Source organism: Myiozetetes cayanensis, unplaced genomic scaffold, assembly GCF_022539395.1.
Source record: "Myiozetetes cayanensis isolate MyiCay16 unplaced genomic scaffold, myiCay2020 scf12, whole genome shotgun sequence".
Lineage (NCBI taxonomy): Eukaryota > Metazoa > Chordata > Aves > Passeriformes > Tyrannidae > Myiozetetes > Myiozetetes cayanensis.
Window position 1 is genome coordinate 29,921,156 of NW_026086826.1, and position 13,930 is coordinate 29,935,085.

Below are 13,930 nucleotides of genomic sequence, written 5' to 3' on the forward strand. Positions count from 1 at the left end.
AACATGGGAGGGTGAAAAGGGGGGGACTGAAACACGGGGGGGCTGAAATATGGGGGCTGAAACACTGGGAGCTGAAATCTGGGGAGCTGAAACTTGGAGGGTTGAAACATGGGGGGGGTGAAAAATGGGGGGCTGAAATACAGGGGTCTGAAATCTGGGGAGCTGAAACTTGGGGGGGGGGGCTGAGAAAGGGGAGTGTGAACACTGGGGAGCGGGCTCGGGGGGCTGTGAGCACTGAGTGTGCACTGAGTGTGAACACTGGGATGCCGGCTCGGAGAGCTGCGGGCGCTGAGATGTGAGAGCAGTGGGGTGCGGGCTCGGGGGGCTGTGGGCACTGAGATGTGAGAGCAGTGGGGAGCGGGCTCGGGGGGCTGTGGGCACTGAGATGTGAGAGCAGTGGGGAGCAGACTTGGGGCTGGGGCACTGAGATGTGAGAGCAGTGGGGTGCAGGCTCGGGGGCTGCGGGCACCGAGATGTGAGAGCAGTGGGGTGCGGGCTCGGGGGGCTGCGGGCACTGAGATGTGAGAGCAGTGGGGTGCGGGTCTGGGGGACCGCGGGCACTGAGATGTGAGAGCAGTGGGGTGCGGGTCTCGGGGGACCGCGGGCACTGTGAAGAGCGGGGTGCGGGGTCCGGGAGCTGCGGGCACAGAGATGTGAGAGCAGTGGGGTGCGGGTCTGGGGGACCGCGGGCACTGTGAAGAGCGGGGTGCGGGGTCCGGGAGCTGCGGGCACCGAGGAGCGGCAGCCGCCCGGTCCGCCCGCCCGCCCTGCCCCGAGGGCCGTCCCGCCGCCCCCGCGCTGTCTCACGGCGGCCGCGGTGAGTCAGAGCCGCGGCTCGGCATAAATAGAGCGCGGCGTACCTGGGGCCGGCACTGCATCGCGGAGCTGCCGAGCCCAGCCGAGCACAGCCCGCACACGAGCCCCGCACACGGCCATGCTGCTGCTGCCCTGCGCCCTCCTGGCCCTGCTGGCCGCCGGCCGCGCCGGTGAGTCCCGCCGGCATCGCCCCTCTCCGCCTCGCCGCCGCGCTGTGGATTAATTTACCGCTTTTTCTTTCCGTGTTTTAGTTTGCTCTCCTGTCTGATCTATGGGTGGCGGCCCCCATGTTGGGCTGTGAGGGGTAATCCCGCTTTCGGGGGGGGTTTTATCGCTGTCAGCAAGCAGGGACGAATTCCTGCTCTTTTAAAAGCTGTCCCCTGGGTAGCCCGAAGGCTGCTGTGGATGGATGCTCCCCCTGCTGCCTCCCTGATCAGCGCTCAACTCCAGGGCGCTCTCCTTGCGTGTGCAGAGCCCGGGAATCCCGGCGTGGCCGCGTGGGATGCTCATGGAGCTCTGGTTCCCTTGCAGCCAACCCTTGCTGCTCCAACCCCTGCCAGAACAGAGGGGTCTGCATGACCGCCGGGCCCGATCGCTACCAGTGCGACTGCACGAGGACGGGCTTCTACGGGGAGAACTGCGCCACGCGTGAGTACCCTAAATCTCCCTTCAGGGGAACTGAATTGGTGACCCGGTCCCCGCACTGCAGATTGTTCTCAGTTGCCGGTTTGTAATAACCTTTCCATTGTCGCCCGCAGCGGAATTCTTCACGTGGATCAAGCTAACACTGAAACCATCACCAAACACTGTCCACTACATCCTCACGCACTTCCAGGGAGTCTGGAATATCATCAACAACATTCCCTTCCTGCGGGATGCTATTATGAGATACGTGCTAACGTGTAAGTATGAATTCTCTCTTCCAGTCTTCTTAACGCTGGCAGAAGTTATTCCTGGGACTCCAGGATATTGCTCTGCACTAGTCTGTATATTTTATAAACATTTTATTTTATATATACATACATATATAAAATATATTTTTGTATATTTTATTTTATAAACAGCCTGAAGTGCTCTAGGGTTAAAACATCACCCAAAACTTCAGATCTCTGTATGATGCAGACCTGTATGAAACAGGCTAAAGTGCAGATTGCTCTAATTTCTGCTAGAATCCAGGATTTTACCAGCATAAACTTTGCTCCAAATTGCTCATGTTAATAGTGGGATCCAGCTGATAAACCAGGACCCAGTCCTGTTACTCAGTAACTGTAATCCTGTTTAACATCAGTGCCTGATACCTGTGGAATTTACAACCGCTGCCAAATAGATGGAAAAGATCTGGCTTTGTGATTTACTTTCTGAGACTAAAAGGTACAGTTGAAAATAATCAAATACTTCTTTGTCTTTCAGCAAGGTCACACTTGATTGACAGCCCTCCAACTTACAATACTGATTATAGTTATAAAAGCTGGGAAGCTTATTCCAACCTTTCCTACTACACAAGATCCCTTCCACCTGTAGGGCTTGACTGTCCAACACCGATGGGTGTTAAAGGTAAGGAACAAACCAGATGCATAACGTTCACTTTTAGTATTTTCTGAGAGGATAAGTAGAAATTCCTGTGGGACTTCCTTGTCTGTAACTTTTTTTCAGGGTAGGGGACTTTAAGAATAGCCGCGTTTTGGATACATTATGTGAAGACCTAAAAGATAATTCTTCTGCTTCTCATTACTGAGTTACAGGCTAAAAGCAGGGAACTTAAAAGTTTCTGATGAAATCAACAAACTGAGCATAGAAAAGCAGATATTCCCCTTATTTCTATGCTGCTGTCCTTCAGTATTACATTGCAAGTCTGAAGCCTTTTTGTTAGGAACAAAACTAAGTATGACATAAACAGTTGTCTTGAATATCTCACTTTCTGTCCCTCACAGGCAAGAAGGAGCTCCCAGACTCGAAGCTGATCGTGGAGAAGTTTTTACTAAGGAGAAAGTTCATTCCTGACCCACAAGGCACAAATGTGATGTTCACATTCTTTGCCCAGCACTTCACTCACCAGTTCTTCAAGACGGACCACAAGAAGGGACCCGGCTTCACCAAGGGCCTCGGCCACGGGGTACGGTCACAGCTCTGTAGCCAGCACAGCTCCTGGTGCTCAGGAGCCACTGAGCAGCTGCAGTGGCATCCTGCAGGTTGCCAGGGCACACAACACACACACACACACACGCACACACACATGTGCCACAAACCCGTGGGATTGTCCCTCCTGGAACTGCTCCTTAGGCCAGATCCCAGCACTCCATAGCATCTCTTCCCGGGTCAGAACCACATGCTTTGTGCAAGTGGTTCTGTTTAAAATATCTGCCCAGTGATCTCCATGACTCTCAGTACTCCCAACAATCTGTTTTCACCTATAGCTAGTGAGTATCCAAAACTTCCCAAAGCTGTATCCAGCCCTGAAGGCATCTCGTGGACTGCTAATAGGCTTAAGTTTAAGAAGAACTTCAGAACCAGACTTGGATTTGGGATCTTCACCTAAAAAACAGGCAGCCTTTAGACGAAGTTCTTCCCTATAAGTGTAATTTGTATATCTGCACCAAAGCTGTAAACTGTGCGTGTATATACAGAGGGCTGTCTGCATAATAGAAAGTTGCTGACACTTTTAAACAGAGTCCTTTTAAATTGCCAATTTCACAACCCCCTCTTATGCCCAGATGGCTCCAGTTGCCAGGAAATAATTTGGCTTCATCTTAAACATCAGTGCTTGATACTTATAAGGTAGCAGCAATATAATTAAAAGGTAAACATCTAGGGGGTGAGCTCCTATTGGCATCCGTAGAAGTGGGACCTATCCTAAAATAGCAAAAAATGCAGGTTGGCTTCATGTTCCAAATGCTTTTGTTTTATAGGTTGACTTGAACCACATTTATGGAGAGACTCTGGAGAGGCAACTTAAACTGAGACTCCGAAAGGATGGAAAGCTAAAATACCAGGTATGTCTTACCTCAAAATTCCTGCCTTTTTACTGGATGACATCTTTCCTAAATTAGCTCTCTGCATGGTTGATCTAAAGTGTGAGACTGAAGTCAGTGCTAAACAGCGTAACTCCCCAGCGTCACAGCTCACACCCCGTGTTTTATTCTCCCTCCCTCCCTGGCAGATGATCGATGGAGAAATGTACCCCCCCACAGTGAAGGACACGCAGGCAGAGATGCTGTACCCGCCCCACGTGCCCGAGCAGCTGCGGTTCTCGGTGGGGCAGGAGGTGTTCGGGCTGGTGCCGGGCCTGATGATGTACGCCACGATCTGGCTGCGGGAGCACAACCGCGTCTGTGACGTCCTCAAGCGCGAGCACCCCGAGTGGGACGACGAGCAGCTCTTCCAGACCACCAGGCTCATATTGATCGGTGAGTGCCACCTCACCTACGTGCAGCTCAACCCTCTCCCTGGGATGCAGTAAGAGGGAAGCTGCTGCATCAACTGGGGTGTGAGTGGCGCCTTCCCGGCCTGTCAGCGGGGCCGTGTTGAGGTTCAGCTTCCCCCAGCTCTGCTGAAGACAGAACTGAAGAAAACTGGCCTAAGGGATACTCCATTCCCTTATCTAAGGGAAGCAGAACTGAAAGCAGTGAAAAGGCAGTAAAGGAAGGTTCCTTTCTCAGAGAAAGCATGTGAGGCTACATGACCTCAGGCTCTCAGGTCTGGGTTTTTCCCCCTAAGGTTGAATCAGTTCAGGTATGCTTTAAAGGAAAGGCTGTGATTAAATCTGAAGTTCAGGAGGTTAGGTAAAACATAACTCCACATTCTTCTCCTGTCTAATTGTCTGCTCAGTGGTATTTCATCCTGTGTGAGAGGTGATGTACTCCTTGCCCAAACTGAAACTGTAAACCAAGACAATTGTACTATGTGGCTCAGAAGCTGAGATTTGCTTTCAGACATCAACTTTCTTCATTATCCCCTCCCTCTGTCCTAGAGAGTATTGTATGACTGAACACAGTGTAGATACTGCTGAGTGCTGTTCTGGGGGGAGTACAAGGGACTGTATCTTGGGTGCAAGATATAGAAAGCACTTCACTAGCACAGCCAAAAACTCCTGGAATTTTAAGTACTGTTACACCCCTTGGTCAGATAAAATATATGAATTGCTTTCTAGGAGAGATTATAGAATGCTGGAGTGTTTGTAGTCCTGATCAATGTAGTGTTTTTTAGAACAATTCAGAAAGGGTATTATTTTCTCCACCGCCTAAATTTTCTCAGGGAACCAGTGCCAATATTCTGTGCTGTGTCTTTGTCCCACAGGAGAGACAATCAAGATTGTCATTGAGGACTACGTGCAGCACTTGAGTGGGTACCACTTCAAGCTCAAGTTTGACCCCGAGCTGCTGTTCAACCAGCGGTTCCAGTACCAGAACCGGATCGCGGCCGAATTCAACACCCTGTACCACTGGCACCCGCTGCTGCCCGACACCTTCCAGATCCACGACCAGGAGTACACCTTCCAGCAGTTCCTCTACAACAACTCCATCATGCTGGAGCACGGCCTTTCCCACATGGTGAAATCCTTCTCCAAGCAAAGTGCTGGCAGGGTAGGTACTTCATCAACAGAGGCGTAAGCTGGGGGTGGGACAAGGGAGTAGGATAAAGCTGTTTAAAACTAATCACAGACTGTAAGGGCACAGCTTCCTCATGACTCTTATCAGAAGATCTTACTGCTTTTCATCTTGATTAACCAGGTTGCTGGTGGGAAGAACGTTCCTGCTGCAGTACAGAAAGTGGCCAAGGCTTCAATTGACCAAAGCAGGCAAATGAGATACCAGTCCTTGAACGAGTACAGGAAACGCTTCATGCTGAAACCATTCAGATCCTTTGAAGAGCTCACAGGTAACAGTTCTCATCCTTCTGAGCAAACGAGGGCCACTTCCTTAAAAGAGTCCTGCAGTGTTGTTACTGGACTTGAGCGGGATATTCTAGTGAGGAAAGCGGGATTTTTCCGCTAATGGTTTTCACTCGTTACAGGAGAAAAGGAAATGGCAGCTGAGCTGGAGGAGCTGTATGGAGACATCGATGCCATGGAGCTGTACCCAGGCCTTCTGGTGGAAAAGCCACGCCCAGGTGCCATCTTTGGAGAGACCATGGTGGAGATGGGAGCCCCGTTCTCCCTGAAGGGACTGATGGGCAACGCCATCTGCTCCCCCGAGTACTGGAAGCCCAGCACCTTCGGCGGCAAAGTGGGCTTTGACATCATCAACACGGCCTCCCTGCAGAAGCTCATCTGCGACAACGTCAAGGGCTGTCCTTTCACTGCCTTCCACATCCTCAACCCTGAACCCACAGAGGCGACCATTAACGTTAGTACCTCAAAAACAGCCATGGAGGATATCAACCCCACACTCCTGCTGAAAGAGCGCTCTGCTGAGTTGTAGAAACCCACCTATTTATTTATTTAACTGTGTTATTTATTCTATTTATGGCTTAGTATTTAAAAACTAGGAAAAAACAAACAAACAAACTTGAGCATCTTCATTGTGGGGGTTGCCTTAGGTTCCTTACTCAGGTAAGGCTTCCATTTTACAAAAAGGGATTTTCTGTGTATGAGCTGGACAGTGGTGAATCCCTTGTTTAAAATCTTCTGTAACAGAACTATGTATTCCAAAGTGGACAAAGGTTCCAACTCTTTGGTTTTTTTACTGTTGTTTTAATACTTGATGAAGCGGGGTGGTGGTGGTTCTGTCTCTTTGCCTGGTGGTTTTCATAGGTAACACTGCAAAAGCAAGTTTTTGTCTCAGCAGCTTAAACTTGAAAGCAGCTGTTGACCTAAAAGAGCAAGAAAAATCTGACTCAATGAAAACTGCCAGAGGGGATTACGAATTCAGTATGAGAACTCAAAGATTATTGAAAAAGTGCATATACTTGAGACTCACTCATTTATGTAAGGTCAGAAAATGCATTGCATTTGTTGTTGATACTACCTCTCCTTCACTGCTGATAAGGCACTTTGTATCATAATTTATATGTTTCCTATGTGTAAATCCACTTCTGGATTTACATGAAAGTAACTATTTGTAAACATTTTTAAATTATTTAATTATTTAAAGAAAACAGAACTTTTCTTGGCTTCTACTTCTTTCTGAAGCACGTGTCACAAAAGTATTAGTTGTGTAAGGGGTGAGAATGGGGTACTGAGCTCAGCAATAACTGACTCTCAGGCTGCAATGCGAGGCTGCTTGTGTTGGGATACAGATGTTTTTATTGTCTAACTTTGGGGAGCTCTTAAACTTAGCCCAGGGTACTGGTATTCCTTTCATAGCTGTAGTTCTCTGGCTTGCTTGATGCTTTGGTGTCTGTCCCTCCAAGGACAGCAGGACAGTGGAGCTGTACTTAGGCTGTGGCTCTGGTCTAGCTTTGTGTTCCCAAAATGGGGATTGCTGGGGAGCAGTGGAAGCTGAGCAGTTGTGCAAACACACAGGAAGCAGAATGCAGAGTAGATTTAGCAGCACTTCAGGGCACAGAGCCTTGGAGGTGCTCCTGTCTGTGTACACAAGCTGTACATGCACTTTGTAGGTCTGCTTACTGGGGGGAGGAGGGATAATGTTTTATTTATAACTTATAAACAGAGGCATTTTAAGTAATTGGCTTGAGCTTCGTTAGAACTGGCTAGCACAAAAACTCGTGGACATATTTGTCCTGATCCAGCACTAAAATATCTTGTCTCATCTGGGCACATTAGTTACACAGGATCTTGTACCAGCACTTCAGACTTTGCATGTAAGGGTATCTTTTTTTAATTTCTAGAGAGGAAATGTAGAAGATGATCTTCCCATAAAAACAGCTGGGGAACTGTAGGGGAAAAAGAAAATGTCACTTCAGACTGGAATAGAGCAGCAACCTGGTACTCTGTGCCCCTGCCCAAAATTCCTTGACTACTTGTGGAAAAGGACTTGAGTTTTCTATTTCATCTGAATCTCTCACGCACTTGTAGAGGCTTGTGCACTGTAAGAACTCTGGCAATAGTGTAGTTTGTCTGTGACTCCTGTTTCCATTGCTTGGTGTAGAGGCAGTGCTGACCCTGGGCTGTGCAGGTTGCCATGAACAGCTGAACCCAGATCTCCCACAGCCATCGATGCCAGGGGCTGACTGGGGCTGGGCTTTGCTGTGGATGCTTTGGGAGCAAGAAGGGCATTGGTTTTCCTTCTTCTGTTTGAAGCACGAAGAAGGAAAAACCTTCAATCACCTTGTACCCAAACGTGGTCCGTGCTGCGTTTGCCAAAGAGTGAAAACTGCTTGGACTCCTCTCAATGAGATCCATCTTTGGAACACCCTCCAGAGCTTAACTGAGGAAAAGTGTTGGGCTTACAAAGGGAGGCAAGTCTGGACACATCTGGTTGTTTTGGGGGAGGCAAAGAGGAAGTCCTCACACCGTGTCACCTGAGTTAGAAGCTGCTTCAGCAAGGAATCCTGTTCACTCTGCATTTTGTACTCTGCAGCCACATTTCAACTCTTCCTGCCTGTGATGGGACCCAACCTGCTGGGTTTGGCTGGGTTCAACTTGCTCATGATAAATGTGTATGTTTGAGATTATTTATTGAAAATTCTGTGAATTGTTTTTCACTTTATTTTTGTAGGACAACAATGTTGCTAAAATGCAATTGTTTATATAAATAAATTGAAAACATTACTTTTATGGGCTCCTCTGCTTGTGATTTCCTTCAGCACTATGTAGTATGAAACAATTCTTTGGTTGGTTTGCCACTCAAGATTAAATGGAGGATTACATGGCATTACTAACAGCATTAAATTCTCTCAAGACATGCCTATCATCCAAATACAGCAATTTTTTTCCCTTTGGTCACCAGTGAAAAGGTATTTCACTGTGCCACCCCTGGAGAATCCATCTCCTCTTATCCCCAGAGGAGATGCTAAAGCTGCTTTACAGGGAAAGTGCAGTGCTGGGGTTGCTCAACACTGCCTTGGTGTGTCTGACCTCACTTCCCCTTTCCCCAGCCAGCACAGGCCAGAGCTGTTTCCCTTCGTGCTTGGCAAACTCCACAAGGGAAACTGCTTTGGGATGCCAGTGACCACTGGACCAGAGCAGGGGTCTGATCCACCAGAACAGGGACAGGAGCTGGTGCAATGTGACCCTCTCCTACACTGACCACCTTTGAGGCCACTCAAATTGTCACCTCTGGTAAGAAATGTGGGAAAGGAGACACCCCAGGGGATCCTGCATCTTGTACTGCCTCAGTCACTCACCCCCCACCACTCAGTGTCACCTCAGGCCCCTTCTGTGCTCAGTCCCCACTGTCACCCCCTCTCCCCTGTCTCTGGTGCTGCCCCATCCCAGAATTGGTGCCCTGTCCTCTCACAGCCTCTGCCCTTCAGCCAGAGCCACCTTCCTTCCAGCCACCCAAAATCCTTTCTGGTCCAAAGCTCCTCCCTGTGTCCCACAGGTCAGCATTTCTGACAGCCCTCCATCCCTGGAGTATGACAGTTCTGCCTCTGCTCTGGAGCTCCTTCCATCTCCACCACTGTGCACTTCCTTTGTATTCCGGTTGTACCCAGGCTCCCAAACACCCCCAGCAATATTCCTCAGCCTAAAATTCAGTCCTCCTCACTTCACTGACCAACTTCAGCCCCAAAAATGCAACGTCCCGAGGACCCTTCCAAAAGCATCCCTCCAGTCCCTCCCCTGGCTGCAAGCACAGGCTGGGGGTGAACAGAGACAGGTACAGACCACGGATGGGCAATGCGGGGCTTTCCTTTTCCTTTAGCAGCCTGTCAGCTCATTCTCTCTGCCAGCTAATTAATGTCTGGCATGTCCCTGCTGCGAGGGGGAGCTGAGCAAGGGGGTGAGCAAAGACAAGGCTGGTCACTTCAGCAGGAAGATGACGGGCTCGGCCACGGCCGCCCGGGTGCTCCCAGGGGAGCCCCACAGCGAGGAGGCAGCAGCAAGGTCACCCACGGGGAAGGTGGTGAGTGGTTTTGGGTGCCCTAATTAGGGAAGGGCCAGTGTGGATGGATTCACACATGGTGGATGAGATAGTTTGATCACGGAGGAGCTCCTCCTTCCCTCTGAGCAGGGGCATGTCCCGATGATACAGGAGACAAGAATGTTCCCCAGAGGAAAAAAAACCTGCCCTGCAAAATACCTGCTCTCCAGCCCGGGCTGAGGGAGCTGCTTCACCCAAAGCAGTGTGGTGAGGGAGGGAAACCCATCCAGGCACACGAGGGCTCCGTGCTTTGGGAGCAGGTCACCAGCAGCATCAGCTCCACCAGGGCTGTCCCACACGTCACCTGCTCCTTTCCACTGCGTAAGAATTGCAGGTGTGAGTCGCAGCCCTGCGGGCACCTGGCCACCTTTGGCTCTCCACACTCACTGACCTGTGCTGACCTTTAGCTGCAGAACAGTGCTCCCGAGGCAGCTGCTTTGCCTGCGTTTTGGGAGACGTTTCTATCACAGGCAGCTTCTGCACTGCCAAAAATGCTTCAATTTTCAGCACCCATCCAGAAAAGTCAATAGGTAGTTTGACCAAGCTGTAGGAAGGGTAGGAAGGAGAGAGGGAATGGATACATCACTTGTTCCCTGCCTGTTCACAGCTACTGGAAAAGCTTATTGCAAATATGTGCTGTTTCCTTCAGAAGACCAGGAAGGAAAATACCTAAATGTTATAAGAATATATATATATATGTGACAGAAAGGAGTAGGCTGTAGTTCTATATGCTAAATATGGAAAAGGAGGTGAAGGGAGAAATCCTAATACACTCTAAATATGGAAAAGGAGATGAAGGGGCAGATCCCAACCCCTTTGCTAAAAGGCATGAAATGCAGAGTATAACAAAGAAATATCATAAGGAAAAAACTTTCCTTGGGAAGAGCTGAGTGCTCCTCTTCCTTTAATTTGGAGTTTCAGTTTGGAAATAACATTATACTGATATATAGATATACGGGATTGCTTTCTAATAGTAATTTCTTTTTCCTTTGATGCCTCTTTTTTTTTTTTAATTAGTACAAAATCTCCAGTGACTACTGCACTCACTTACTCTGTAAGTTCAGACATGTTCATTAGTATTGGGAAGAGATTGATCACATCCAAAAAAACCCCAGCTACTGCCTTCCTCATCTGCCATTGAGAAGCCAGACAAACAAGAAAGTAGATGTCAAGAAAGTGAGAAGGGCAAAGGAAGCACAAGAAATTCACTAGTTTTCTTTTCTGGGATTTTCCTGTCTGAAAATCCTGAACCTGAACAGAAAATCTCGGCGTTGACTTCCAGACACACTGAAGTTCAGAAAGCAGAGTCAGGAGGTGGCCTGGGCAAGCTGGGAGCTGAGCACCTTGGGGAGAGCTGGTGAGATCTCACAGTTTGCTGCTGGGAGAGGGCAGGGTCAAAGCTTGACTCCTGCTGGTTGCTTGTCCTGGTCCCTGCCCTCAGTTCTGGGCAGGCCGAGCTGTTTCGTGCAGCGGGTGTTCCCCACTGGAGAGAGAGCAAAGCACGGGAACCCCAAATCTGGGGAAAGAAGGAGGAGGGCAAATAATGTTCAAAGCATCTCTTTTCAAACCAACCCTCTGCATGCCCACTGAGGATCTGGGGGTCAATGCCCCATCCCTGGAAGTGTCCAAGGCCAGCTTGGACGGGGCTTGGAGTGACCTGGTGGAAGTGTCCCTGCCTGTGGCAGGGGGTGGCACTGGATGGGCTTTAAGGTCCCTTCCACCCCAAACCAGTCTGTGATTCTGTGATTCTGTCTAGCCCAAGGCAAGGCATGTTTACAGAAAGTTGGAAATACATTGCAGCTTCTAACCAACTTTTTTTCCCTGTTCAATTACTGGTACTTACCTGAAAGGCACTGGGAAAACACGAAGTGTCACACAACTGGGAGCATCCTGCTTGCAAGTGTCTCAGATCTTTAATCAACAGAATCATTAAGGCTGGAAAATACCTCCAAAATCAGAGTAGTCCAGGCTTCCAGGCTTCTGTCTTGGGATAACCCCCAAAATACTCACAAAGCAATGGGGGACTTCATTCTTGCTGTGTCTTTTATTTTTCCCAGTAACCAGGTGTAGCTCATTACTGCAGGCTTACACCCTAACCCTAACCCTGTCCCAACCTGCCCTGCTGACAGGAAACTTTAACACCCATTCATTTTGCCCAAAAGCTCTGCATTTGTGATTGACTTTTTCTGTGGGAGCACATGGAACATTTTAAACTCACACACACACAGCCCAAGATGGGCCCAGCAGTGAGAGCAGTGCCCATCACTCCGAGCCCCGTGCAGGTTGCCAGGCATGTTCCCCTCACCTTCCTATCCCTAAACCATGCAGATCTTACCCAAAGAAAATGCTTTCACAGGCATTCATCAGAGAAGCACTGCAAGCCACACAGGCTTTGGCTCCTAAGGATATTCCTGAATGTGTTCTGGTGGGTCTTCAGAGGCAGGAGGTGAAACCAAGACCCCAGAAAGCATCACGGCTTTGGGGTAAAAACCCAACTCTGTGAGCCTGCAAAAGAATCTTTCAGTGTGATTTTAAGCACCAAAAATCATCAGTGAGCCACGACAGAGCAACAATACACAGCTAAAAGCCACGATGCCAACTCCAGCTACGCTCTCCAGCACCTTCCAAACCTTGCCCTGAGAACTGACACGACCTGACGGCCCTGCAGTTGTGGCTTTGCAGCCTGTTGCCTAGACAATCTTAATTATTCCTACCTAACAAATAATGGCAGAGTTGCTAAGGAGCAGTTGTAGGTACTAATTAAAACAAATCTGCGTTGAGCTGGCTGGGATGTGAAAGAGGAGTCCTTACCTAAGGCAGGGATGTGTGACGAGGTGAGCCGACCTCAGCCCGCAGCAGGTGAGCCAGAGGAGGAGAGGCCATTCCAAGGGAATCAGGGCTGGGATTCTTATAGCACAGAGAATTTCAGTGAAAGCAAGGTGGGGGAGAAAAAAGCATTTCTAAATTAGAAATGGACTGGACTTTTGAGTGTCCAATGAATTGGTAGAATTTCTGCCAAATTCAGGATGTACTGCTGGCACTGGAACAATGACCCACCTTCCTTTGACTGTTTGCTGGGTGAAGTGTGTCAGTGTTTGTCATCAGAACTGGCCCAGTGTGGATGGCAAGGACAAGATTTCCCAATCTGATCATTAAATGGATCAATTAAAATATATAAAATTATCCCAAAAGCAAGCTGTCATTCCTGTATAGTCACCTGGGATGTTCTCGATAATCTTCACTCCATATCAGGTGTGGGTTTCATTCAATTATAGGAGCTCTCCTGTGCGTAGGTGGAGATGGAAACTTTGGTTCAGTGTTTTATCCATGGGTTTTCTCCATGTGTTCTTCCTCACCCTAAAGAAAGAAGAAGGATATTTGCCTCATTTTGAGGGAAATTTGAGGAGCACATGAGCACCCTCCATGAAGGCCAAATTAATGTGTGCCCTTAGTATAGAACAAGCATTGGAACATTTAAGGAGAGATGAGACTCTGAAAAGCACTCTGCTTGAGCAGAGCTTGGGGGGTTGGTTTCTACACCTCTTGGTCACTTCCCAAAACATCTCTGGAGATCTTCTGTCTGTGAGTGAAGCCCACACCTCCCCAGAGGGCCAGCAAGGGCTCTGGACCCCTTAGGAATTAGGGACCAAATGGGTGAGGCTTTCCAGTTAAAATATCACTTTAAATAGAAAAAAAACAAGGGCAGGCAATGGTTTACAGCGAGCCAAGATCAATAGTGTTTCACAGCCTGATTTGAAATGCAACAGCAAAAATAAAACCATGTCTTCTATGAGGCTTTGTGAATAGAGAATTAAAATCCCCAGGGGGTCTGATTTTGTAGGAAGTTGATTTCCTCTTTGAAGTCACTTCCTCAGTCACCCTGTGTTGTAAATATTTCTCACATCTCCCTTTAGACCTTCTTTGCAAACAAGTGAACATTTACCAACATCTTCTTAAATATTTGTTTATTCAATAGTCAGGTGTCCAGCGACTTCAGCTGCCACATCCAGCGTGGCACTGGTGAAGCTGCACATGATTTAAATAACGCTGGGCTACTGCAAACATGATTTGCAAGGTGGATGTCCTTTCCTAGGCACAAGGAGCTATTTTAGCAGTACTTCCCACTCTCCATC

At 48.7% G+C, this 13,930-nt stretch overlaps 1 protein-coding gene across 2 annotated transcripts; it reads left to right on the forward strand.

Annotated features, from left to right (window-relative positions):
* The first annotated feature begins 914 nt into the window (after positions 1–914).
* PTGS2 (prostaglandin-endoperoxide synthase 2) lies at positions 915–8,466 on the forward strand. Of its 2 annotated transcripts, XM_050307253.1 has the most exons (11): positions 915–986; positions 1,348–1,464; positions 1,575–1,718; positions 2,227–2,370; positions 2,748–2,929; positions 3,723–3,806; positions 3,974–4,220; positions 5,110–5,396; positions 5,544–5,691; positions 5,827–6,158; positions 7,603–8,466. In XM_050307253.1, the coding sequence occupies exons 1-11, from the start codon at positions 935–937 to the stop codon at positions 7,651–7,653; spliced, it is 1,788 nt and encodes a 595-aa protein (XP_050163210.1). In that variant the 5' UTR covers positions 915–934; the 3' UTR covers positions 7,654–8,466. The 2 variants fall into 2 exon arrangements, with proteins under 2 accessions (XP_050163210.1, XP_050163209.1); XM_050307252.1 differs by having other exon boundaries at positions 5,827–8,466.
* The last annotated feature ends 5,464 nt before the right edge of the window (positions 8,467–13,930 follow it).